The 24,698-nt window shown below is 59.9% G+C and overlaps 2 protein-coding genes across 7 annotated transcripts in view; one reads left to right on the forward strand and one right to left on the reverse strand.

The window, feature by feature from the left end:
- The first annotated feature begins 821 nt into the window (after positions 1 to 821).
- CHPF2 (chondroitin polymerizing factor 2) lies at positions 822 to 6,885 on the forward strand. 4 transcript variants are annotated; one of them, XM_060021136.1, is made up of 5 exons: positions 822 to 907; positions 2,216 to 2,587; positions 3,036 to 3,600; positions 4,309 to 4,491; positions 5,451 to 6,885. In XM_060021136.1, the coding sequence occupies exons 2-5, from the start codon at positions 2,307 to 2,309 to the stop codon at positions 6,756 to 6,758; spliced, it is 2,337 nt and encodes a 778-aa protein (XP_059877119.1). In that variant the 5' UTR covers positions 822 to 907; positions 2,216 to 2,306; the 3' UTR covers positions 6,759 to 6,885. The 4 variants fall into 4 exon arrangements, with proteins under 4 accessions (XP_059877119.1, XP_059877120.1, XP_059877118.1 ...); XM_060021137.1 differs by having other exon boundaries at positions 841 to 2,587; positions 3,036 to 3,213; positions 3,319 to 3,600; XM_060021135.1 differs by having other exon boundaries at positions 841 to 1,724.
- A 136-nt stretch (positions 6,886 to 7,021) lies between these two features.
- The window catches only part of SMARCD3 (SWI/SNF related BAF chromatin remodeling complex subunit D3), a 32,798-nt gene continuing 15,121 nt past the window's right edge, over positions 7,022 to 24,698 (reverse strand). Inside the window, exons 1-13 of one of the 3 annotated variants that reach the window (XM_060021139.1) lie at positions 16,270 to 16,538; positions 13,249 to 13,460; positions 11,482 to 11,524; positions 10,548 to 10,670; positions 10,283 to 10,441; positions 9,957 to 10,052; positions 9,694 to 9,795; positions 9,283 to 9,444; positions 8,295 to 8,392; positions 7,985 to 8,120; positions 7,559 to 7,681; positions 7,339 to 7,440; positions 7,022 to 7,223 (exon numbers count right to left, since the gene is read on the reverse strand). In XM_060021139.1, coding sequence (XP_059877122.1) covers positions 7,170 to 7,223; positions 7,339 to 7,440; positions 7,559 to 7,681; positions 7,985 to 8,120; positions 8,295 to 8,392; positions 9,283 to 9,444; positions 9,694 to 9,795; positions 9,957 to 10,052; positions 10,283 to 10,441; positions 10,548 to 10,670; positions 11,482 to 11,524; positions 13,249 to 13,460; positions 16,270 to 16,347 — 1,488 coding nt within the window. In that variant the 5' untranslated portion in view covers positions 16,348 to 16,538 and the 3' untranslated portion in view covers positions 7,022 to 7,169. Of the gene's footprint in view, positions 7,224 to 7,338; positions 7,441 to 7,558; positions 7,682 to 7,984; positions 8,121 to 8,294; positions 8,393 to 9,282; positions 9,445 to 9,693; positions 9,796 to 9,956; positions 10,053 to 10,282; positions 10,442 to 10,547; positions 10,671 to 11,481; positions 11,525 to 13,248; positions 13,461 to 16,269; positions 16,539 to 24,698 lie in introns of those variants that run through there. The other 2 variants (XM_060021140.1, XM_060021141.1) reach the window with 2 other exon arrangements.

Raw genomic sequence — 24,698 nt, forward strand, 5'->3', positions numbered from 1 at the left:
CCATCTGACAACAAAATTGCACTTCCAGATTGCTCCCTAGGGATGTGCCGTCCTGGGTGGGAACGCACCATACTTGTTTGAAGGCCCCGCCTGCCTTCCAGCCTCCCTTGACCTGTTTTCCCCTCACTCACCAGGCTTTAGCGCTTTGGCCTTCCCAGTTCTCTGGGCCAATCTCTTCCTTGTTCAGGGCCTTCTGTGTTCTCTTTGCCTGGAAAACTCCTCTTCACTTTTTGTCTGGGTAATTTACTGAACCTTTGGATCTCAGGATTCCCAAATTCTCAGTCTAATTCTTCCTGTCCTGTTTCTCCACTGGAGTCTACTTTTCTGCAATGGTTCTTATGACAGTTTGTGACTTCCACCTAAATTTATACTTTTTTTGTCAATGTGTCTTTAATGCCTGTCTCCCGCAACTCTCAGCTACCTGAGGGCAGGGACCATGCCCACCTCGTCTACCACTCCTTTACGATGATCTGGAACTTAGTAGGCAAACAAACATGTCTGAAATAACTGAGTGGGTGATGGGGTTCGGGAAGCCCATTGGGAACAGTCGTCCAAGGAGGCAGAAGCGCGCTCACTGAGGGAGAGTCATTTTTTCTAGGGCAGAAGGGAGTTGAGGTTGAAGCTTGCGTCACCTTTGGGTCCGTGCTGGGTTCACTCGCATTAGCGTCTGCGGAGCGCACGCCTGTTGCTGGGGGGCGGGGGGCTGGCGGAACGACCACGTCACCCCACAGCGGGTACGCCGCGCAGAGAGGGGGCGGGACGACCACAGAGAGGGCGGCGGCGGAGCGAGCGGCCGGATGCGGTCACCATAGAGACGGGCACTGACAGCGAGCGGAAGAGGAAGGAACGGGCCAGGCTGTGAGGTGGCAGCGGCTGCAGCGGTGGAGCCGGCGCCTCGGGCCCTGGGGTCTGTTCCCCCTTCCCCGCCCTACCCCTGCAAGGGGCGTCGGGGGCACCGCTCCGGAGGACAGGAGCACGTCCCAGCCCCACGCCCCCACCCCGACTCCCCGGGACCCGGCTGGCCGCGGCCGCCATACCCCGGCCGCTCGTTATCAGCACGCCGCCGCCCCTGGCCCGGCTGCAGGGGACTCCCCCTGTGGGCCTCGCGGTGTCCCTCGTTGTCCTTCGCCCAGTGGCGCAGGCAGGGCTTTTGCCCCCGCTGACGGGCCTGAGAACGGAGTCTTTGCCCTCCTCTCCCCGCCGCGATCTCCATTCCCGTCGCCAGAACGAACCGAGTCTCCCTGCCCCTCCTCTGCAGCCCCGTGACGCAGCCGGTTTTATTTCTGTTGTGAGACTAGCGGCTAACGCTCGCTTTGGGCCTTCTTTCTAGGACTAGAGATTGCTGAGAGGTAGACAGGGGCGCCGGGCCTGACAACGGGCGCACCGGAAGCCAGCCGAGCCTCCGTGTGCCTTCTCAGGATCCCTGCGTTGTCGCTAGCGGCTTCTCTTCTCGGTTTGGTTTGGTTCGGTTTGGGTACCCGGGGCTCTGGGAAAACCAAACACCGAATCGCTCTTACGCGGCCGGGGTTACTGTCAGGCAGCACCAGCCTCTCAGCAGCGGGGATTCAGAGAAGGACGCGCTGCACGGTGGCTCCATCAGCCATCGTGCTCCTCTGAGAGGCTCTTCGTGCTGAGCCACCATATCCTCCGTCCACCTCATTAGGTGGGCAGAACTTCTGTGCGCGGTGCCAGTGGCTCCTGACCGCTCCTGACTGCCGGGAGGGGTGGGTACCCTAGCCGGATGTCTGCTTAACACTCGGGAATAGAGTGGAAAGGCCCCGACCCCATCCCGGCGCTGGCCTTCAGCAGCCAGTCGGCAGCCCCTGCAGTAAACTGAGTGAGACGTGCCCCCGCCGGGCGCTTCTTGGGAAAGGCCTGCGGAGTTAGGTTCCTCCAGCCGGGGGATGTTGTGTTGATGGAGCATGTGCGTTTCCCCAAGCCCATCTTTATCGGTTGCTGCCATCTCTTGGCTTAGATCCAGTCTTCAGATGTATGTAGTCCTTTTGGGGTTAGGTTTGACAGGATTGAGTTTTATTTCCTCTCGCTTTTACTGGAAGCCTCACCATTAGTGGGTGAAATTGATTCGAATGTTTACTATTTGGATTGAGGGTTAGATCCAGCACCTTGACAACGGAAGGCCAGGCAGACATTTCCCGGGGATACTGAGCCTGGAAGCAAACACGCCTTGTTCTCTTGTTGACCTCATTGACCCCAGGTTCCCTTGTTAAAACGGCAGACCTGCTCCCGGCCAGGTGCCCATTTACCCACTGATCGATCCTCGAGGCCGTGCCCTCTGGGGCACGCACATGGCAGGGCCCACCGCCATGCGACTGAGCTCAGTGTTGGCTCTGCTGCAACCAGCACTGCCCCTCATCCTAGGGCTGTCTCTGGGGTGCAGCCTGAGCCTCTTGCGGGTTTCCTGGATCCAGGGTGAGGGAGAAGATCCCTGTGTAGTGGCTGTGGGGGAACCAGGAGGGCCACAGAATCTAGACTCAGGAGCTCAGCTTGACCAAAGTGATGAAGACTTCAAACCCCGGATTGTCCCCTACTACAGGGATCCCAACAAGCCCTACAAGAAGGTGCTCAGGTGAGAGTTACGTGTTTGCGTAGTTCCCAGACCCCGGTTTAGGGCTGCTCCAAGCCCTTGCCTCTGCCTTCACTGGTAATCATTGTAGGCTCCTTGAAGCAATTCTTTGCCTTGTTATCCATCAGGGTTTGGTCCAGTTTCTTCCTCCTTCTCAGGTCTGAGAAAGCCTCACCCACTGGTGTTAAATTAGTGGTTGATGTTCTTCAACAGGGCAGGAATTGCATCTCACCCATCCCATCCAACCTTGGTTGACCTCTCCCCAGATCAGTCCCAGTGTCGGCTACTCAGTGGGTGCTCACTCCAGTAGCTCATTAATATGGATGAGGAGGTCTGTCCCTCCTCTTTTCTCAACTCCAACTCACTAATTCCTAGGGGGATGTATATGCTGGACACACTGAGTGTTCCTAAAGCTAGGGAGTTGACCCTTGGCATGCTGGTCTCCCTACAGGACTCGGTACATCCAGACAGAGCTGGGCTCTCGCGAGCGGTTGCTGGTGGCTGTCCTGACCTCCCGGGCCACACTGTCCACTCTGGCTGTGGCTGTGAACCGCACGGTGGCTCACCACTTCCCTCGGTTACTCTACTTCACTGGGCAGCGAGGGGCCCGGACTCCGGCAGGGATGCAGGTGGTATCTCACGGGGACGAACGGCCAGCCTGGCTCATGTCCGAGACCCTGCGCCATCTTCACACACACTTTGGGGCCGACTACGACTGGTTCTTCGTCATGCAGGATGACACGTATGTGCAGGCCCCCCGCCTGGCAGCCCTGGCTGGCCACCTCAGTATCAACCAAGACCTGTACCTGGGCCGGACGGAGGAGTTCATTGGCGCAGGCGAGCAGGCCCGATACTGCCACGGGGGCTTCGGCTACCTGTTGTCACGGAGCCTCCTGCTTCGATTGTGGCCACATCTGGATGGCTGCCGAGGAGACATCCTCAGTGCCCGTCCTGATGAGTGGCTTGGCCGCTGCCTCATTGACTCTCTGGGCATCGGCTGTGTCTCACAGCACCAGGTGACAGCCCTTTCGAGTTAATCCCGGCCCCCGACAAGTTAGTAGCGACCGAGCGATTGGCCTCGAGGCTGGGTGCCGCTGGCGCTTTCCCAGCGGCACCTCGGGGCTGTCGTGCCTTTTCCAACCCCGATCACCCCTCTAGCTCTCCCTTGCTCACCTCTGACAGTCTTAGATCCCTAGGGCCGTCAAAAGTGGCACCTTGTCAGGGACCCTCCGAGCAAGCCAGAAAGGTGCCCCTTACCATTCCTCCCACCTGGCCCCTTGCCTTCCGCCCATTCCCCGACACTTGCACAGTCACCAATGATCTGGGAGTGTCCTAGAGATGGCCACTCTCCTGGAGGGGTAAGGTAGCCCAGGAACCTCCCTTTTGGTTGGTGAAGAGGGGACAATGCCAGAGGGGCCCCTCCTCCCAGACCAGAGTATTGGGAGTATTTGCTGGCTTTCGGCTTTCATTCTTCTGAGGAACAGTGGGGTTCTTTGCTGGGGCGGGGCGGGGGCTAGGGCATCCTTAGTTGCCTAGCTAGCACTCTCTTTTCCAAAATCCGTTGGTGAGAGTAAGGCTGAGGTTGAGGGGACACCAGAATGAGCTGTGCCTTCCGCGCTTCTGCGGCAGTGGCGGTAATAGGTGTGAATGCTGAGTGTGGTCGAGGGTGGTCAGGCCGGGCAGCCCTCCCTGTGTGGCATTGATTGGTCTCATTGGTCCTCTAGGGGCAGCAGTATCGCTCATTTGAACTGGCCAAAAATAGGGACCCCGAGAAGGAGGGGAGCTCGGCTTTCCTGAGTGCTTTTGCGGTGCACCCTGTCTCCGAGGGAACCCTCATGTACCGGCTCCACAAGCGCTTCAGTGCTCTGGAGCTGGAACGAGCGTACAGTGAAATAGAACAGCTGCAGGTGAGCCTGGGACCAGGGTTGGAGGTCACAGGGAGCTTCAGGCGTCCAGGCTCATGATGCGTGGGAGGGGAGGCTGGGCGAGGTAGAAGGAGGCCTACCATACCCCGATTTAAAACGACTCAGGGAGAAGGGGCCCTGGGGGGTCCAGGTCAGTCATATAATCAAAGCTCCTGGCATGACCTGGATGCACTTAAAAGGGTTTGCAGGTGAGCTCTGAGGATCGGGCTTGGTAGAGTGCTTAGATAGAAGAGTGGTTTGTGTTTTTTTTTTAGCAGGGGGTGGTTTGGGGTTTTTGTTTTTTGAGTTTTATATAAGTTAAGTGAATTAATGTTTGTTTTTAACATCTTTATTGGAGTCTAAGAATAGTGTTTTTTTAATTTTTGAATTTTTTGGCCCCCCTGCGCAGCTCGCAGGATCCTAGTTCCCCGAGCAGGGACCAAACCCGTGCCCCCTGCAGTGGAAGCTCGGAGTCTTAACCACCAGGGAAGTCCTGACAGAATAGTTTTAATTCCTCTCCAGCAAGGAGGCAAAAACCTAGAAGTCCCTGAACCTCCAGCACCGCCCTTAGACGGTCCAAGGGCAGAAGGTAGAGGAACTCTCTGCTTGACCGCGGGGGTTGTCTGAGGTGGGGTACAGGTGAAAACAAAGGGCTCTTTGTGAAGAGAGCGCGAGTGCTTTGAGTATGGAAGAGAAGATGCCCAGCTTTAGATTTCAGGGTGCTTTAACCTCCAGGAAAGCACGTTTCCCACCTCCGCCTCCTCACAGCAGTTGTGAAAGGCGGCTGTGACTCGAATGCCTTCTGCACCTTCCCGATTAAAGAATGTAGAGGACAGGGAATTAAGCGATGAGCCTCACTGAGTGCTACTGGGGCCAGGGCAGACCTCAGGCCCCGGGGCGCCGGAGTGGGGTAGGGTCCTGACTGCCTAGCGGGGCACTAACTGGGCGTCCCTCCCACCCAGGCTCAGATCCGGAACCTGACCGTGCTGACCCCTGAGGGGGAGGCAGGCCTGAGCTGGCCCATTGGGCTCCCGGCCCCTTTTACACCGCACTCTCGTTTTGAGGTGCTGGGCTGGGACTACTTCACAGAGCAGCACACCTTCTCCTGTGCAGACGGGGCCCCCAAGTGCCCACTGCAAGGGGCTAGCAGGGCAGATGTGGGCGACGCCGTGGAGACTGCTTTGGAGCAGCTGAATCGGCGCTATCAGCCCCGCCTGCGCTTCCAGAAGCAGCGGCTTCTCAATGGCTACCGGCGCTTTGACCCAGCGCGGGGCATGGAGTACACCCTGGACCTGCTGCTGGAAGCCGTGACGCAGCGCGGGCACCGGCGGGCCCTGGCCCGCAGGGTCAGCCTGCTGCGGCCCCTGAGCCGGGTGGAGATCCTCCCCATGCCCTACGTCACCGAGGCCACCCGCGTGCAGCTGGTGCTGCCGCTGCTGGTGGCCGAAGCCGCCGCGGCCCCTGCGTTCCTGGAGGCCTTTGCAGCCGGTGTCCTGGAGCCGCGAGAGCATGCCCTACTCACCCTGTTGCTGGTCTATGGGCCGCGGGAAGGGGGCCGAGGGGCCCCGGACCCGTTTCTTGGGGTGAAGGCTGCGGCGGCTGAGTTGGAACGACGGTACCCTGGGACGAGGCTGGCCTGGCTCGCTGTGCGCGCGGAGGCCCCTTCCCAGGTGCGGCTCCTGGACGTGGTCTCTAAGAAGCACCCCGTGGACACGCTCTTCTTCCTCGCCACCGTGTGGACCAGGCCCGGGCCCGAGGTCCTCAACCGCTGCCGCATGAACGCCATCTCCGGCTGGCAGGCCTTCTTCCCGGTCCACTTCCAGGAGTTCAGCCCCGCCCTGGCACCACAGAGATCTCCCCAAGGGCCCCCGGGGGCCGGCCCCGACCCCCCGTCCCCTCCTGGTGCTGAGCCTGCCCGGGGGGCTCCTGTTGGGGGCAGGTTTGACCGACAGGCTTCTGCAGAGGGCTGCTTCTACAACGCTGACTACCTGGCGGCCCGAGCCCGGCTGGCTGGTGAGCTGGCGGGCCAGGAAGAGGAGGAAGCCCTGGAGGGGCTGGAGGTGATGGATGTTTTCCTCCGGTTCTCAGGGCTCCACCTTTTCCGGGCCGTGGAGCCAGGGCTGGTGCAGAAGTTCTCCGTGCGTGACTGCAGCCCTCGGCTCAGCGAGGAGCTCTACCACCGCTGCCGCCTGAGTACCCTGGAGGGGCTGGGGGCCCGCGCGCAGCTCGCCGTGGCTCTGTTCGAGCAGGAGCAGGCCAATAGCACGTAGCGCGGCCCGGGGCCCCCGCCCCCACTTAGGGCCCTTCGGCCTTGGCCCCGGCAAGGCGGGGCAACACGGATGGACAGATGGAGGGCTTGTTGCTGTATTTCCGAATAAGAAAATGTCATTAAAAGTGTCTTCTGCCGAACTGTTTTTAGGTCTAGGGAAAATGGAGTAAGAAGACTCTGAGGGAGGGGGTGGGGAGTTTCCCAGAGGGACCCACTGCCCTCCCCTGCCTCCTCCCTCCCCAGTTACCAATGACCACACGGCTGTTATCAGGTGAACACCTTTAATCCAGTCCCTGCCTCACCCGAGAGGCGAGAGAGGTGAGGCGAGGCGTCGGTCCGAGTGATGGCAGAGCCCTAGGGCACAGGGCAGGGCCTGAGGCCCCCAACGGTGTTTGGTGCTCGCACAGGGCTCCTAGGTGTTGCGCACAACCAGGGACTGCTCCAGCTCCTGCCTGCGCTGCTGGATCTGTAGCGGAGTGAGAGCAGGGGCAGGTTACCTGCTGCTGGTGAGTGACAGGACCCCACCCGCCCTGGAGGAGCATCCGGAAGCGGTGGCGGAGGCCTGCGGGGGCCCTTCACACCTTGCAGTAGAAGTAGCGGCTGACGGCTTCCTGGGACCAGGGCTGGTGGTAGAACTCAGCCCGGCGCTCCTCCTCAGGGTTGCCTGCCACATCTGTCATCACCTGGGAGGGAGCAGCGGGGTCAGCCCCGAGCCCGGACCCCCTCCAGCCCCTGTGAACAACGTTTACTGTCTTCCCGATGTGCTTGTCTTCCATCCAGTGCTCCCTGAGTCCCCTTCACCTTGAGGTCCCGGCTCTGGGAGCGGAGGAGGTCTTGGATGTAGCCTTTGGGGTCTCTGGAGAAGCTTAGCATGAAGTCCCTCTGGATCTTGAGCTGGTTTATGGACTCAATCGTCTCATGGATCTACAGGTAGAAAGACAGAGGCTTTCACCTGGCCGTGCTGATGTGTGAGAGGAAGGGAAACGGGGCGGCGGGGGGCGGTACGGGGGTGGGGAAGGGGTTTGCTGTTGTGCCTTTGAAGGGCAATCCCTCAGGTCCCTGATGCCCAGGCAGTCCCAGGGAAAGGGGGATGGGCGGAGCTCCAAGTAGCGAGGGAAGGGCCACCTCCCCTTCCTCTCTCCATAGGCCCACGTTCTTGTCTGTTTTGTCTGTACTTCTGTCACTTTTGGGTTAACGTCCCACTCCAGCTCTGGGCTCTGGCCCCACCTTACTGTCCAGGGCGCTGATCTCCTGCTGGTTGGCCGTGGACAGGAGGAAGCTGCTCATCTGTCCCTTCAGTGGCTCCTCTACCTCCACATCAATGTCATAGCACGCCGTCTTCTTCTGGTCTGATGGGTCCACGCTGCCAGGGGAGTCCAACCCTTGGCGTCCATGCCGCCCCCCCAGAGGCCAAGGGCGCTGGGGCCCGAAGCAGAGGGGAGGGGCGGTGTGGGGGGTGGGGAGGCAGAAGGAGGGGCAGGGAGGGCAGGACCACCACAGAGATTCCCTGTTCTGAGGAGCAGCCGGGGGGCCTCACCTGATGACGTGGTTGATGACAATTGGGTCAGGGGGCAATAGCAGAGCTGTGAGGCGCTGGGGAATCTCAGAAAACTTCAGCCGGGGACAATCAAAAATCTGAAGTGGGAGAGAGAGATCGCTTTTCTGTGCTTGAAAGAGCATAGTTTCCATTTTGAAAAGGTCACGAGAAGCCAGTGCTCACGGGGCTGGGGCCAGGTGGGCTGCGACCAGAGGAGCGCTGACCGGGAGGGGTGTGCAGCGCGTGGGTGAGAGCACAGGCCTTGGGTCGGCCGGCCCGGGTGTAAGTCCTGCTTCCACCGCTCACTGTGCAACCCTGAGCAACTTAGTTAACATCTCCTCCTCAGTTTCTTCATCTCTGGAAAGGGGATGGCAATGGTATCTATCTCAAGGGGTTGTTAGAATTAAATGAGTCCGTTACACATAAAGTGCTTGGAACAGTGCTCGGCACGTGGTTCAGTACTCAATAAATATCAACTGTTATTTTTACTAAAGTCTATCTGTTGTATTTATTTAAAAATTATTATTAAAAATATTATTAATAATGTCTAGTTTGGTAGAACTCTTGTCAAATGACTTCCACAGCAATTTGATTCTCCTAACTGCCCGGTGGGCTAGATGGGACAGGTATCGTTATCACCCTGTTGTAAAGATAAGGAACAAGGCTCAAAGTAGCTTCAGTAATCTACCCAGAGACTAGACCCAGGACTAGAACTCGGGGATCCTAATTCCAAGTGACAAGAATGTGTTCCCCAAAGCTGTTGGCCTCCTGGGGTTCCAGGCCTTCCCCACCTGGGGTGGCTACGATGGGTGGGCCACCGCACAGAGCTGTGCCACGGCAGAACCTGGACTAGAACCCTGGTCTCTGGCTCCGAGACCGTTTCCGACGGAGTCGAGAAGGGAGTCAGGGGTGTCACCTTAGTAGGGGCACTTCCCCTACCGGTAACTCTGCCTGCTCCCCGGGGCTCCGGGCTCAGGGGAGAGGGTACCTGCTGGAAATACTTGTCCCCGTTGATGTATTCCTTGTCGTGCGAGTCCTGCAGCCTGTTGGTCTTCACGTACTGCCACAGGGCCTGGACGATGGCTGAGCGGCTCTGTGTGTGCAGCCCCAGCAGGCGGGCCAGGCGGGGATCCAGTTTGAACTGGGGAGGCTGGGAAAAGGTGACCATGAAAATGAGGTAAAAGGAAGAGAGTGGAAAGCGCTCAGGGCCAGGCGGCTTGGGACTCAGCGCGGATGCGGTGCCTGGGCTTCTCAGAAACGTGCTCTGGAGAGGGCGGGGTAGGGAGGAGAACGGGATCTCTCAGGATGTGCACCTTTGAGGCCGAGGCCCGCCCCATCTAGGAGAAAGGGCGTGGGGGGCTGAGGGCCTCATGTGGTGTCTGGGGGGTGGGGCACACACCTGGTAGTCCAGCATGAGGAGCAGCGTGCAGCGCACGCTCAGGTCCCCCGGCCTCTTCACCTGGAACCCATCCGTCTCCTGCGTGGTGGGCGTCCGGTGCCACTGTCCAGGGGATAAGAGCCGGCTCACCTCACAGGCCCAACCGAGCTGGTGGGGCTAGAGCCCTGGTGGCGGGGGCTCCCTCATCCAAACCTGTGCAGCTGACGGGACTGTGGTGTGTGGAAGGGGGGCAGGTTCAAGGGCAGAGGGGGTCTGGGTCTTACCTCCACTAGGTGGTTGTCAGGGCCGTAAAGGTCTTTGTCCAGCTCAATGACCAAACTCTTGAAGAAGGAAGAAAACTTCCGCTTCTGCTTGCTGGGCTGTGGGAGAGGAGCGGACCGTGGGGGCGGAACAGGGACCGTCGGGGCAGAATGAGTTGGGAGCGGGGTGTGGGGGTGGGCTGGTTGGGCAGGGCGGCACAGTCAGAAGCAGGCCTCCAGCCAGACGTCTCTCTAGACCCCCCCGCCCCCCCCCCAGCCCGGCCAGGACCGACTTCCTAGCCCTGAGTGCTGGCACTCTGATACTGTCCTGGGCTCAGCCCCATACCCACCCCAGGACACCTGGAGAGACCTGGGCCAGGACGTACGTCATCCAGGAGCTTCCCCTCCACCCGCAGCTCCCAGGAGGCAATGCTGCCATCAGAATCCTCAGCATCGGGCTTCGCAGGGTTAAAAGTGTTGGAGATATAAAGACGCAGCTTCCGCTTTTGCTGTAGAAATAAAGAGTGTAGCACAGAGCCAGGCCCCAGCGCGAGCCCGCTTCTCCATTCTGGGAATAGGACTTAGCCCCCTCTTCCTGCCCCCAAGCCAAGGCACCTTCATTGGCCTCTTCAGAGCCTCCTGGATGTCCACCCGCTTCCGCATGATGGTTTGATCCAGTTTCCTCTCAAAGGCCAGGAGGTCCATGTAAGCCTGGGACTCTGGGACCAGCTCCCGGATCTGGAAGAGGAGGAACAAGGCCGGGAACCAGGGGCTCAGCCAGCCTTGCAGGTGGAATGTGTGTGCGTCATGTGGTCCCAGGACACAAAGGGCGTGGCGGGGAGCTGGCCAGGAGGTTCAGGGCGTGGAACTTTGAGAGCAGGAGTGAGAGCTCTCCCCAGGACTCCGAATCCAGCAATAAGGGCCTTGACGTGTGGGGATAAAAACTGCTTCTCCCACAGTGCATCTCATCACTAGGGGCGGCCAGAGCACCCAGGGAGCCCAGCAAGCGCGAGGGCTTCACCTCCTCGTCTTGTCCTCTCCCCTGTCACACGGCCTCTGGGTTTCCCTTGGGTGTCTGCAAAGTGGAGAGGACGGACCCTGGCGTCCCCGGGACAGGTGATGTCGCTGCCTGCCTCTACCCTGGCTCATGGCTGCTCAACCATGCTACTCCTTAGCTAGCTTGGCCTGGGTCCTCTTACGATGCCTGCGCCCTTCACTCTCCCTGCCAGCCTGTGATCCCCGAGCTCTCCTCTCCTCTTTGTCCCACGCCTTTATGTCTTCATACCGCTGGAATTCAACCTACTGCACCCCAGACCCAGTATCCTAACCCTATGGCTCCGCCTGTTCCCTCCGCCCCACCCCCTCCCTCTGGCCTGGGGAGCCTCACTTCTTAATTAGCTTTTTGAACAAAAAGTGAAAGTGACTGTGATGCTGAAGCGCAGCTCCTGAGGGGGGAGGGGAAGAGGCACGGGGTGGCGGGGAGGGGGGAAGGAGGGCGGAGCAGCAAAGGGTGGGGGGTGGGCTGGGGGCTGCTGTGAAAGGCACTCACCCTTTGAGGGAGGATTTTGTCAGCCATCTTCCTCCTCTTGGCACTGTACATTTTTTAAAGAAAAAACCAGGTTACCATGGCGACAGATCTGGGAGTAACGAGGCCACCTGCTAAATTATCCCGACATCTCAGCTCGCCTGGCTGGGGTTCCCACAGCCCGCTTGTCTGCCTGCCCAAGGGGCTATGATGCTGGTGTGTGGCACTGGTGCTCTGTCCTCTCAGGGGGGAGCAGAGGTGACCCCGTGCTTTCTCCAGCCTGGGAGTCCCCTTCTGCTCCACCACATCCTCAGGGCCATCGAAATGAGACTTAGAAGGGGCTGGGGGTAGGGGAGCTGCAGAAGCCTTTGAGGAAAGCTGGGAAGAGGGGAGGACAGAGGAGAGGGAGGATGGATTCTGAGGACCCGCTTTCTCTGCTAAGCAGGGGTGCACGGTCCAAGGTGGCCTGAGCTCAAAGGGAGGGGAGCTGACACCCCTGGCCCATCCCTGGAGCAGGAAATGATGGTGTGAAGCTGGTGAGGACTTGCACCCCTGCCACCCTGGGCTTGGAAGGGGACACTGATGGGCAGGGGGTGCTCATGCCCTTGGGCCACCTGCCAGCAGGGTCCAGGGACACACCCATAGGTATCCAGAGAGAGTGGATAGGACGTTCTCCTGAGGGGTGTGGCTGTGGCTGGACCTGGGGTAGCAGCTGGGACTTGGACTCGATCCACTAGCTGCTTCTGACTCCCAAAAGCACCCCAGAAAATCCTTGGCAAGTAGAAATTAGAACCCAGTCTAGAGGATGGCTGCATACTGCCCCCTTGTGGTGTTCTCAACCACTGCCCCCTCTCTGTCCAAAAATCTGTTCTAAGGCTAGGCAAGCAGTTTTCATTAAAGGTCTGATTTGTTTTGAAGAAATTATCTACGTGAAACTCTCCATTTATACAAGCTAAATCAGGGACTCTTTACTGTATAAAAGAATGACTCACTTTGCAAAAGAATTCATCATGGGATTCCTATAAACGGTGAATTTTCCTTGCTATGTAAAAAATATTTAATAATGCGGTAAAATCCATATTGCACCTTTTATAAGACTCCATCTGGTGTGCAAAGGGAAGCATGTGTGTTTGGCTAAATAGTGAAACCCAGAGGGGTATCTCTCTTGCCAGGCACGCGCAGGGGCTTTTGGGGTGCCACCAGCTGGCTCAGACAAGTAAATAGGCTGGCCCTTGATGGTTTGGGGGCAGACCTGATCCAGAGGACAGATCGTGGCAACTCTTCAACATTTGATTGATAAAGAATCACCTGAGAGCACAATGGGGCAGCGACTGGCCACCCACGGGGCACACCCCCAGGCTCCACCTCCCTGGCCAGAGATTCAGATGAAGAAGATCTGGAGTGGGGCTTTTGAACAGGCAAGCCCGCGGGTTCTGAGGAAGGCGCCCTGGACAACCACACTAAGAAACACAGTCTAAAGCTCTGCCCTCAGTCCCAGTGCCAGCCCGCCCGCACCCCAAAGACTGAAGCGTCAGCCAGAACCTGGGGACTGGGGTGGAGAGAGGGACAGAGCAGGTGACAAGGAGAAGGGCGCGACGGCCGCAGCCTGTCTCTACGGTGGGCACACAAAGGAACCAGACCAGTGCCCCCTCAGCCCGCCTCCCGGGAGGGCATCCCACCCAGGACTCCTGTTCCCTGCCGATCGCTCTCCTCCCGCTTCCAATCCCGGTCCTCGCCCACCCCGTCCCTGCGGGTCCTGCGTCCGCCCCCTCTGCTCTGGGCCCCTCTTACCTGCGGCTCCGCGCGGGGGCGGTGGGCACCGGCTGGCCCTGGCTCTGGGCCTGGCTCTGGCCGGGCGGGGGCGCTGCTCGCTTGCGGGCGGGCTCCATGCCCGCGGGGGCCAGGCCGGGTCGCACGGCGGGGCTGCCCATGTACGGGGAGCCCGGGGGGCCCATGGGCGCCCCCTGGTGGGGCATCCGGGCTCCAGACGGCATCCCGGGGCGCTGGGGAGGCGGGGGTGAAGCAGACACAGGCGTCCGCCGGTCAGACCAGGGCCCCTGTTCCAGGCGCGGTGAGCTGCGTCTCTCCCACCCCGAGCCCCCGGCCCGTGACCCTGCTGCCGACGGCTCGAGCGAGGGGTGGGCGGGGGCGCCGGAACCGCGCAGCTTTGGCGGAGGGGGGCTTTGCGTCTCGCTGCAGGAAGCTAACTGAAGCCAGGCAACTGCACAGGGCACTGCCAGCCTCGGATTTGCGGAAGGTGCCGCGAAAATGAATATTAATGGCGCCTTTCAACCTTTTTAAAGGATGTTCACATCCACATGCTCCTCTGCAAGACAGTCGGAGCGGGTCCTTCTCTCCCCACTTGACAGATGAGGCAACCGCGGCTCAAGGAGAAAAGCAACCTAGCCAAGGTCATGCAGCTCCTCCCGGCGAAGGCAGCGCTGAGCGGCCGTTTCCTGAGGGGCTTTTTGCTCTCTGCTGCTTCGTTTAGTTTAGGGGCTGGGCTCCCTGCTCGGACTTCTGCTGCCCCTCTTCCCATTCCCTGCTTCCCAGTCCATTTCCTGGGCTGTCCTGCCTTGAACTCACCCTTCCCATTTCAACCCACTCTTCTCTCTGGGCCCCTGCCTTTGACGCCTCAGCCCTGATCCCCACCCCCTTCCTCTGATTCCAAGCCTCCCCAGGCAGGGGCTTTGCTGACGTAGCCCATCCCCATAATTTGCTCTCAAGGTGAAGGCTGGAGGCAACCTGAGGGACTGAGGTCAGACCTCACCAGGATTCTCCGATGGGGGGTGGGGGGAGGCTTAACTGGAGATGGGAGGTCCAGAGGGCTTGGGTAGGTCAAAAGTAGCAGCATTTCCTCTTATATCCATCTCTCCCTGCCCGTCCACCCGAATCACCAGAGATGGTCCCATCCTCCAGACCGCCTCTACTCCCCACCCTGCCCCAGTGAGGTCAGAAGTCTGGGTTCGCAGGGGGCCACGGAGAGGGAGATGAGGCAGGTGTATTCCTTTGCCGCTACCCCGGTGCTCAGCTGGGATGTAGATGACATCAAATGTATTGAGTGAAGTGGCCCACAGACTTTTAAAACCTCACTTGTCCAGATTTCAGAAGAGGGGTTGGGGAGGGTCTGAGGGGCTGTCAAGTGGAGGCTGGGTGGGATGGGGGCTGGAGAGCAGGAAGGAGATTTAGCGAGTGATGGTTGCAGACCCTGTGCCCCTGATACCATTCGAGCACCACCCACTTCACCCCCAGGAGTGCAGCTGCTTCCAGGAACAGGGAGCAGAGCCCTAATCCTGAGCTTGGTGAAGCCCTTCTAACTGCCGACTCTCCCTCCGGTCCCTCCTGCCTGCGCTATGTCTAACCCTAACCCCCAGCCAGCCAGCTGTCTCTGCCCATCGCCTCTGCGGTGAAACCTGCCTGTCCATGTGTCTGCCCCCCCTGCCCCACCTGACCCTGTCACTCACACCTCCAGGGTGGCAGCCCAGAATGGAGCCCACGCCGGCCATTCCCCACCAGCACAGATGGGCCACTGGGAGTGGGGCCCCCAGCCACCCAAGAACTGAAGCTCTAAGTTGGCCAAATAAAAAATCCACGTGTATAGTCCCTCTCCCTCCTAGATGGGCCTTTTAAAAGGGACTCCCCAGGCAGCAACATTAGGACTGGTCACTAGGCTGACTGACATGGAAGTTAGCCCAGAGAGGACAGCTGCCCCGGGGAAGCCCCTTTCCCCATCAGATGCTCTCCCACTTAATAAGGCCAGCGGTACTCACTGATCTGCTGAAGAGGCCCTGAGAGGGAGACTTCCAGAGCCCCCAGAGGGCTAGCCAGCCACCAGGGATCGGCGACCCACACGAAGGGCCAAAATTCTAAGGACTCTGGCCTCTTTTGCTGAGAACATGCCTTCCTTGGGGTCACAACCAAATGTGGCCACTGTAAACCTGACTGCCTCCTCTATATCGGGCTCCAGCACCAGCACCCATCCCAAGTCCTGGAGCCCCTGCCTCTCCTATTCCACAGCCCTTCCAACCTATTCCCATCCTCTCAGGTCCCCTGGGCTCCCTCAGGCTCCCGGTGGACCTTCCAAGCTTGCTTGTGGCAGGACGGTGCTGCCTGGCCCCTTTGGTCTCTAGGCCTCGCGTCCCTGACTCCAGCCCTTCCTTCACACCTTTGAGGCATTAGGGACATCAGCTTCTGGTGGCTGAGTCTGCCGAGGGATCCTCAGACCCCTTAACTTGGGGTCTGTCCCTAGAGAGGGCCTCTCTCTGGCCTTCATGGCAGAGGCCGTCAGCAAAGCCCCAGAGTCTTCCTGCCGGGATGCAGAGGTTGTTCAGCCCTAGGGCTTCCGGCTCACAGTGCCTACAGGGTCACCTGCTCCTTGCTCCTGAGACACAGAGAAACACTGTCCCAACGGATTAACAGACAGCCCAGCCCAGCGATGCCATGTCCCCCACCCCCACCCCCAGGGCAGGGGTAACACCTGGGCCCACAAGGAAAAGAACAGAAGACAACACGTCGGGTACCTAGGGGAGCCCCCACTTGGGGGGTACAGTCCCCAAGTCCCACCCCCAGCCCCTGACAGGAACCCCTGCAAACGCCTCCCTTCCCCGCCCGGGCACCCATCCCCGGCCAACCGCCTGACGACGTGTTCGGGTGCCAGGGCGCCGGCACAGTCCTGGGGCTGGGCCGCGGGCCGTGGCGCTCCCGCTAGAGGGGTGGGAGAGCGGGAGCCCCCCTCCCGGCCCCTCCCGACCATCCCTCCATTCAGCCCGAGCCAGCTCGCTCTCCCTCCCCCGCTAACTTTCCCCCACTCACCACCCCATGGACCAGAAACTCAAAAAGTTTGCTTTTCGTGGCTTTGCGCGCCCCTCCGGCAACTTCGTCCGCGGCCATCGGGGTGGGCTCAGCGGCTCCTCTCACTCTCTCTCTCTCTCTTCCTCTTTCTTTCCCTTTTCTGCCTTTTTTTTTTTTCCTCCAACTCTCCCCTCTGAGTCCTGCTGGGCTCTCTCACACTTCTACTCGAGCGGAGTGGGGAGGGGGCCCCTTCAGGGCTGCCCTGACGGCCCACGGCCCACGCCGCCGCCGCCCGCCCGCCGCCGCCGCCGCCGCCGCCGCCGCCGCCGCGGCTGCAGCATTCCTGCACTGATAAGACAGAAATAGTCCGGCGGCCCGGGGTCTGCCTGTTGACTCGGCGGGGACAGAAAAGCCTGCCTTTCCAACCCTCGCTGGCCAAACAGCGCAGATAAGCGGCGAGGCACGCCGGCCAGCCCGGCTCCCGGGCGCTGGGCAGCGGCACTGCAGCCCGAGGCCGCCCGAGGGCCGCGGGGAGGCGGCGCGGGGAGGGGACGCGAGGGGAGGTGGCGGGGGGCTCGCCGGCCCCCGGCCTCTCGCCGCAAATAGTTTCTCGGTTAGGGAATTCGCCGGCAGGGCCAGGCAGGGAACAGTCAGTTCCAACTTTGCCCCCAAGTGGCTCCTGCTGCATTTCTGAGGCCCTTTCCCCAGAGACCTGGCAGGCCAAGTAGGGAAACATTCGCTGGAAGGAATCCGGGGGGAGCCGGAGCCCGGAGGAGGCCTTTCTCCTGCACCGGGGCGGCAGGCGTGGGTGTGCCCCGGGAGGCGGGGTGCCCCTGCGTCCACAGATGTGTGCGCCCTTGTCTCACCCGCCGTGTGTGTCTGCACCCTCGTGTGGGCACGGCTCGGGGCTGTGGGTGTGGGTGTTTATGTGCGTGCACACACAAATGCCTCCTCTGTGTGCCTCTCTCCACGAGAGCCTCCGGTGCGCGCGCGTGCGTGCGTGTGCGTGTGTGGCGGGACACGGTCTGTGCCTCCCAGCCCTGTGTGAGTCTATTTCGGGGCATGTGAGTCTTTGTCTTTATGTGAGAGAGTGAGGGCAGTAGGGGAGGTATTTCGGAAACAGGGAGGTGGATCAGGCTCGTGAGAACAGGAAGAGAAGCTGTGGGGGCAGGCCAGGAGCCGGCGTGGACGGCGGGGGGGCGGGGGCAGAGGGAGGTGAGCAGGACCCGACGGCTCTGGAGTCGGGGGTGGGGTAGGGGACCTTGAGGAGCTGGGGCGCTGGGTGTGGGAGGGCCAGCCTCAAGACCCCAGAGAAAGCAGGGGTAGCGGTGGGGCTACAAGGGAGCCCCAGAAGGGGTGGCGTGGAGGGAGCTGGCAGTCGCTGGGACGAAGGAGGGACAGGATACAGGAGGGGCAAATCCTGAGCTTCCCCAGGCCAGGAGCCCTGGCCCCGCCCATGCCCCCAAGCCACACCCCTCTCTCCTCCTTCTGGAGGAAGAGCCCCAGGGCTTTGGGACAGAGTGGGTCAAGTTTATGGGCCTCCTGGGGTTGTACTGTCAGTATCCAGGTGAGGATGGGGCAGTGCCTGGGGGACTTTGTTGGGAAATTTATCTGAAGTTAGATACTGAAGACCCAGCATTACCCTGGGGTGGGGTGCAGTGGGGTGGTCCTGACCCTCAAACCTTCAGAACGCCTTCAGAGGTCAGGACAAAGAACCGAGGGAGTGTTCTGGCTACGGAGGCTTTTTTGCCTGCAGCCTGATTTCCTTGGGCCCCCTTGTGCTTCTGTTTGTCACCGTCCATTTAGGTGCCCACTGTCAATCCCCTGAAAGGCTAGAGAGGGCCTGTGGTCCACGATGCCCCTCCTCTACCACCAGCTTAGCAGGGGACCTAGAGATCCCCTTCCTACTACATCTTTATCCAGGCTTACCCACCCCCCCGCCAGACCCACACTCTCAGAGACTGGGCCCTGCTGGGGTGGGAAGGGGTGGGTGTTTGCCATAGGCCATGAAGGTGGCTGCTGGTAACCTGGGGAGCTAACCTCTCCAGTCTCTCCGCTAACTTCCAAAACCTCTTGCTCATTCCCGTTTCCAAGCCTCTGCTCCTGTTCTTTTGCCTGGAATCCCCATGCTGCTCCTCCGCCTGTCCTAATCACATTCATTCTTTAAAGCCCGGCTTGGGCCCCACCTCCTCCAGGAAGCCTTCCCTGGTCCCACTCCTGTGCACAGATCTTTCTGTTCTCTGAATGCCCACTGCCATCTACCATGGCCATGAACTGGCACTCTACTGACTAATGTCTCACGTTCCCTGCGTTTCGTGTGTGTTATGTTTGGCTTTCCAAATAGGCTGCCGCCCCCTGAAGTCTGAGGCTGGTCTTAAGTGCCACTCTCCCTCCGTGCCTGCACACAGGGACTGGACGTGACCAATGCCTGCTAACACTTGCAACCACCCAAAGCTCAGTGGCCCAGTGGACAGAGCTCATACTCTGCCGCTTACCTGAAGCACCCCGCCCCCCTGTGGGTGCTTCTAGCATGGACATGTGACACCTTGGAGGTTCTGGTGGACAGGGGCAGGGGCAGACACCTCTAGGCTTTCTGTAAAGCTCCGAGGTCTCAACTCTTGGAGAGGCCTTTTGGGAAAAGAAGACAGCAGAGGAGGTGCATCAGCACAGTGGGAACACCAAGCATCTGTGAGGGGGCTGATCTTGGTGGTGGAGGAGTTTGCAGGAGGTGGTTAGGCCAACGGAGGTGAGTATCGCTCGGGTCCATAGATAACAGCCTCCTGGGCCACCCCAGGATGAGCGCCTCGCCCTGCAGCCCCCTCTCTGGGAGACATCCTTACGCATATACAGGCAACAGATATATAGGGCATACCTGCCCCCAGGCACACACACCAATGCAAACACCAGAGGAACAAGGAGACACATAGATTTGCACACACAGGCACAACGTGATCACCAATGCAGCCCACTCGCAAGACCTCAGCCGGCAGACACGTGTGCATGCTGCTTTTGCAGGGGCGACCCTAGGTGTGCGGACACCGGGGAGCCTTAAGACCAGAAAGCAGAGGCGCCAGTGAGGGTGTCCCGGGCCAGGACTCCCACCTCACAAAGGCCAGGCTCCCCAACGGCTCAGCCCCAGAAGGGCGCTCAGCAGTGCCACGCCGCCTGCCGGCTCCTGCGTCCTGCCGGGTGGGAAGGAGGCCCGGGGCAAGCCCCGATTCCAACGGGCAGGGGCCCTTCCTCCCGGCTCAACCCGGCCCTTAGGCTCGGCCGACCGGCCCAGGCCGCGCTCCGGGCAGGCCGTGCGCGTGTCCGGGCAGAGGGCGGCCGCCCGGAGCCGGAGTCCCCCCTGCCGTCCCCCCATCTCTCCTTCCCTCGCCGAAGCACCACCAGCACCAAATGGCAAAGCGCCGCTCCCCGCGCAGGGAGAGATGCGCCGCGGCCGGCGGGACGGGCTCGGCGGCCCCCCCACGACGCCCGAGCGGGCGGCGGCCAGGCGCTGGGGGGCTCGTCCGGGACCGCGGCCGCCCTCCCTCGCCCTCACCCGCCCGGTAACCGGGCAGCGGCGGGAGCCGGGCCTGGGCATGCGCACTGCGGCCTCCCTCCCGGTGAAGGTCAGCCCAGGGCCTAGCTGCAGGACTCAAAGGCGGCGGGGCGGGGTGGGGGGGGTGGTGGGCGTGAGGCGGAGGCGGGAGGAGGGATGCAGCGGAGAGACTTAACTCCTTCCCCGCAGGAGGATGGCCACCAAGGCTGGGGCCGGAGCCTGGAGTCCCACCCTCCCGCCTTCTGCGGAGGTCCCGCGGCGGGCACACAGCTCAGGGGGAGGGGGGAGGAGGGAAGGAGGGGGAAGCGCGGGGGGGGGGCGGGGGGGGCGGGAGAATGGAAAGAAGGAGGCTAGAAGAGGAGGGAAGCCGGGAAGGGGAGAGGGAGGAAGGCGAGGGAGGAACAAAGGAAACCAGACTGAAGGGAGAGACCTCTTTCCGCCGCCTATATCCCCAGCAATGAAGCTTTCCTTAGTGACATGAAATTACCGTCATACACTGGGGCGTGTGTGTGTGTGTGTGTGTGTGTGTGTGTGTGAGAGAGAGAGAGAGAGAGAGAGAGAGAAAGAGAATGAAGTGAGACCACCTGGAGCTTTCAGGCTGAGGACCCCTGATTTCTGTGTCTGGTCCATCCCTAAACCCAGCCAGCCCCCACTTTCTTCTCTGGTCACTAAACCCCAGGGCATGCCAGGAGGCCCAGAGGCAGCTCTGATCCAGCCTACCTGCCTGGTCCAAGTCCCAGGCCCCCAGAGAGCCCTGGCTAGACCTCAGGGCTGGGTGAAGGGGAGTCTGCACCTCAGGCCCACCTCCAGCGAGGGGCTTCCTCCAGCCAGCAGACAGGACATCCGCAGACAGGACCGCGGCGTTGTGGCACAGTCCTCGCCTCCTCCTGGCTGCCCCCACTGCTCTTCTCAGGCCAGAGCAGCGCTGGTCACCTCCCTCCTTGTGTGAGAATGTTTCTGTGCCCAGGACATCCTCTGCTACTATCAAGGGGTTTGTCTGTCTCTGTGTCACTTCATCTTTCTGTGTCAGTTTTGCAAACACAAACAAGAGAGACAAATATGCTAGAAAGAAGCAAAAAAAAAAAAAAAGAAAAAGTAGGATGCCAAAACCATCGTGTGACCTTGGGCAAGTCACTGTACCTCCGTGTCCCTCAGGGAGTGAAGCGCTGGGCCTCTGGGGCCCAGAGGGAAGGCCCATTTTGCATTCTCAGCCAGTTTTCTCTCACTCCCCTCAGGGCCACCATTAATCAGGTGGTCCCATGTAGCAAAAAACGAGCCACACTAGCTTGGACCCCCTTCTGGTGAGGAGGGGGTCGGTCTGAGGGGAGGTGTGTATATGGAATACTGATGGGTGCTATAACGCCCCAGCTGGCTGCCACAGCCTAGGGGCTGGAACATAGGGTGGGGCTCCACCTGGAGGGGGACGGCAGGTAGGTGTCCCACAGAACTATCCTTGCTCCCCACCCATCTTCCTCTGGACCAACACTGGCCTGTCTGGCTAGATTCGGGGCAAAAGCAAGAGGGATCCGAGGCCTCAGAATCCTCAGGACTCCAAGCAGAGGCGAGCCTCTTCCTCTCTTCTGGCAGCGTAGGTGCCTACCTCGCTCCACCGGCCTGGGGAGACCCACCCATCCCCATATGCCCCCTGTGGGGCTGCAGCCATCCCTCCTGCCCTGCTTGTGCCCCAGGGCTCCCAGACCCCAGCCATCCTCTTTCCTGGCAGACAGGAGCCCCATCCCAGTGCCTGCGATTCCTCTCCTCTTTCTCCCGCAGCTCAGTGCTCCCTCCTGACCAGTGCCAGGATAACCTCCTGGTGGTCAGCGCCCCTGTCCTCCCGCCAGGAAGCTTCTGAGGCCTCCGCTACTGCTCTGACCAGGTGGCCAGAGGGATTTCTGGGAACCACTGCATTCTGAGGTCTGGGATGTCACCTGAGTGAAGAAAACTGAATACGCAAAAAAGATTCATATACACACTACCAAATGTAAAACAGATAGCTAGTGGGAAGCAGCCGCATAGCACAGGGAGATCAGCTCGGTGCTTTGGGACCACCTAGAGGGGTGGGATAGGGAGTGTGGGAGGGAGGGAGACACAAGAGGGAGGGGATATGGGGACATATGTATATGTATAGCTGATTCACTTTGTTACACAGCAGAAACTAACACAACAATGTACAGCAATTATTCTCCAATAACGATGTTAAAAAAAAAAGATTCATCTGCATTGCCTTAAAGATTTTCTGGGGGGAATTAAGCCAAGTGGAAGTGGGAAGCAGAATGTACAGATGAAACATTCATGGAAGCCACACGCGGGCCTGGTCTCCCCATGTCTTAAACTTCATTAGGAGGCAAGGGCGAGCCCTGCTCACAGGGTCTGAAAGGGCACTTTCTACTCTGTCCCCTCCCCTCCTGACGCAACGCTGCCTCTCTGCCCTGGCAGCCCCTGGGGGCGCCCGCCTTCCTGTCCCCATGCCCTTGTTCCCACTGCATCAGGAGCCATGGAAAGCCCCAGACTCCCCTCAACTCCTGCACCCCCGGCCCCACAGGGCTCTGGGCGCCCCTCTTCCACTGCCATCTCCCACCGAGCCCTTCCCTGTGTGGTCTGTCAGGAGAATCTCCAATACACTCGGCTACTTCTGTGCACATCCCTTTTGCCTTCTTGTGATGTAGCTGGGCTCCCCGCTGAGTAACCCCCCCAAACCCTCCATGTGGGGGGCAGTGGTCTTCCCAGAGTCCCCACTGCCACTGGCCTCGAGGCGGGGTAGGGACCCTCCTTGCCCTTCACTGCTGCTTCCAGACCCCTGGCTTTGCATCTTACCCCCATGTACGTACGGCGCCTTCTTTTCTGGAGGCTTCTAGCTCCTGGCTCACAGTCACTCCTCTGTCACCCCTGACCTCTTCCCGCTGCTCTCCTGGATCCTCACGGGCAGCCCTTCCCGTACCCCAGGGCTCTGGGTTCCTTGGCTGCCTCTCCTCCAGCGACCCTCTACCCTCCCTCAGTCACTCACGCCAGCGTCACCTCTTGGACCCTGTCATTCCAGGACCTGCGCCCCCCCCAATCTCAGTCCTAAGCTCCCCACTCTCAGACCACCATCTCCTTTTTGTCTAGCCCCCTGACCCCCAAAGCCTGTGACGCCACTGGAACCGCTGGTCTGTCTTTTTTTTTTTGCGGTACGCGGGCCTCTCACTGCTGTGGCCTCTCCCGTTGCGGAGCACAGGCTCCGGACGCGCAGGCTCAGCGGCCACGGCTCACGGGCCCAGCCGCTCTGCGGCATGTGGGATCTTCCCGGACCGGGGCACGAACCCGCGTCCCCTGCATCGGCAGTGGCCTCTCAACCACTGTGCCAGCAGGGAAGCCCTGGTCTGTCTCTTTGACCTGCACCCCTCATCACAACCACACCGCCCTGACATATACTCTTTTTCATTTTTAGTTATGGTAAAACATACATAACGTAAAATTTACCATTTTAACCTCCTTTGCATATACTCTTGACTCTCTTACTTAAGAGTTAAACTCGGCTTCACCAACTCCTCCCCTGCACCCCAGGACCTAAACGTGGCTGGAGAGGCGCACCACTGCCCTAACCTGGTCTCACTGTCATTTCCAGAGCTTGGACTTCAACTGGCCTCATCCTGCCCTGCCGTCCCCCTCTTTCCCTAGACCATTCAGGTCCTTTCCCGCTCCCACTCCCCTATGTGAGTTTTCCACATCTTCTCCCTCCTCCAACCTCCAACTCCTCCCCCGCCTCACTCCCAGCTGATGCCCTTGCTTCCCACTTCCCTGAGAAAACAGAAGCTTCTGAAGAACTTCCAGAGTTCTCCACCTCCTGGCAACTCTCTCGCCTGGTTCCTACAGCTGAGTTATCTGTGCTCCGATCGAAAGCCGGCCATCCCCGTGCATGTGAGCTCCTGTCCCCCCCAGCACACTTGAGGGCGTTACTCCAGCAAACCTCCCCCACACCATCACATCAACAGCTTAGCTCTCTCTATTGCATTGCTCCCATCAGCATGCTAAAGCACTGTCACCTTCCCTGTCTGAGAAACGCTCACATAACCTGCTTATCCCATTGGTTACTGCCCAGTTGCAATAAAATTTCTCAAAAGTGTTGTCTACGTTTGCTGCCTCGGTTCTCCTCGAATTCCAGTCCCTCCAGGCGCACATCTCACGGCCCCACTGAAAACGCTGCCGTCTGGCCACCGCCAATGATCCCACATCGCCAAGTGCAGCCGTCAGTCCTCGGGCATCACCTTGCTTCTCCAGCCTCAGCATCCCACACAGTTGATCACTCTCTCCTCTTTTAAATACTCTTCCCTTCACTCGTAAGACACTGCCCTCTCCTGGTTTTCCTCCTGCCTCCCTGGCTGTTCCTCCTCAGTCTCCTTGGCTGTCTGGACCTCTTTCCCTCTCAGGGTGGGGTGCCCCAGGGCCAGTCCTTGGTCCTCTTCACTGCTCTACAATCATTCTTTGGAGATTTCATCCATCCCCCAATCTCAGAGTTTTAAATGCCTTCTATATGTTGACAACTCCCATTTTCCTCCAGCCCATTTTCTCTCCCAATCCTTGGACTCATGTATCCAGTGGTCTGCTCACATACTGTCGATTCCACCTGGACCCTGAATAGATATGCCCACAATGAAACTCCTGCTCTCCCACCTCAAACCTGGCTCACTACCCACTCTCCTTCCAACCGCTCAGGCCTGTGACCTTGGCATCATCCTGGAATCCTGTCTTTTTCTCACATCCCACATCCAATCAGAAAGCAAGTCCTGTTGGCTCTGGATCCAGCATCCAACCCCTTCTCACTTCTCCACTGCTACCACCCTGGTCCAATCCATCAATAAGGAACAGCTTTGCTTCCAACCTGGCCCCCGACCCTCTCTTCTCAACACGCAACCAGAACGGTCCCCTT

This window comes from Delphinus delphis, chromosome 9 (assembly GCF_949987515.2).
Source record: "Delphinus delphis chromosome 9, mDelDel1.2, whole genome shotgun sequence".
NCBI classification, from domain to species: domain Eukaryota; kingdom Metazoa; phylum Chordata; class Mammalia; order Artiodactyla; family Delphinidae; genus Delphinus; species Delphinus delphis.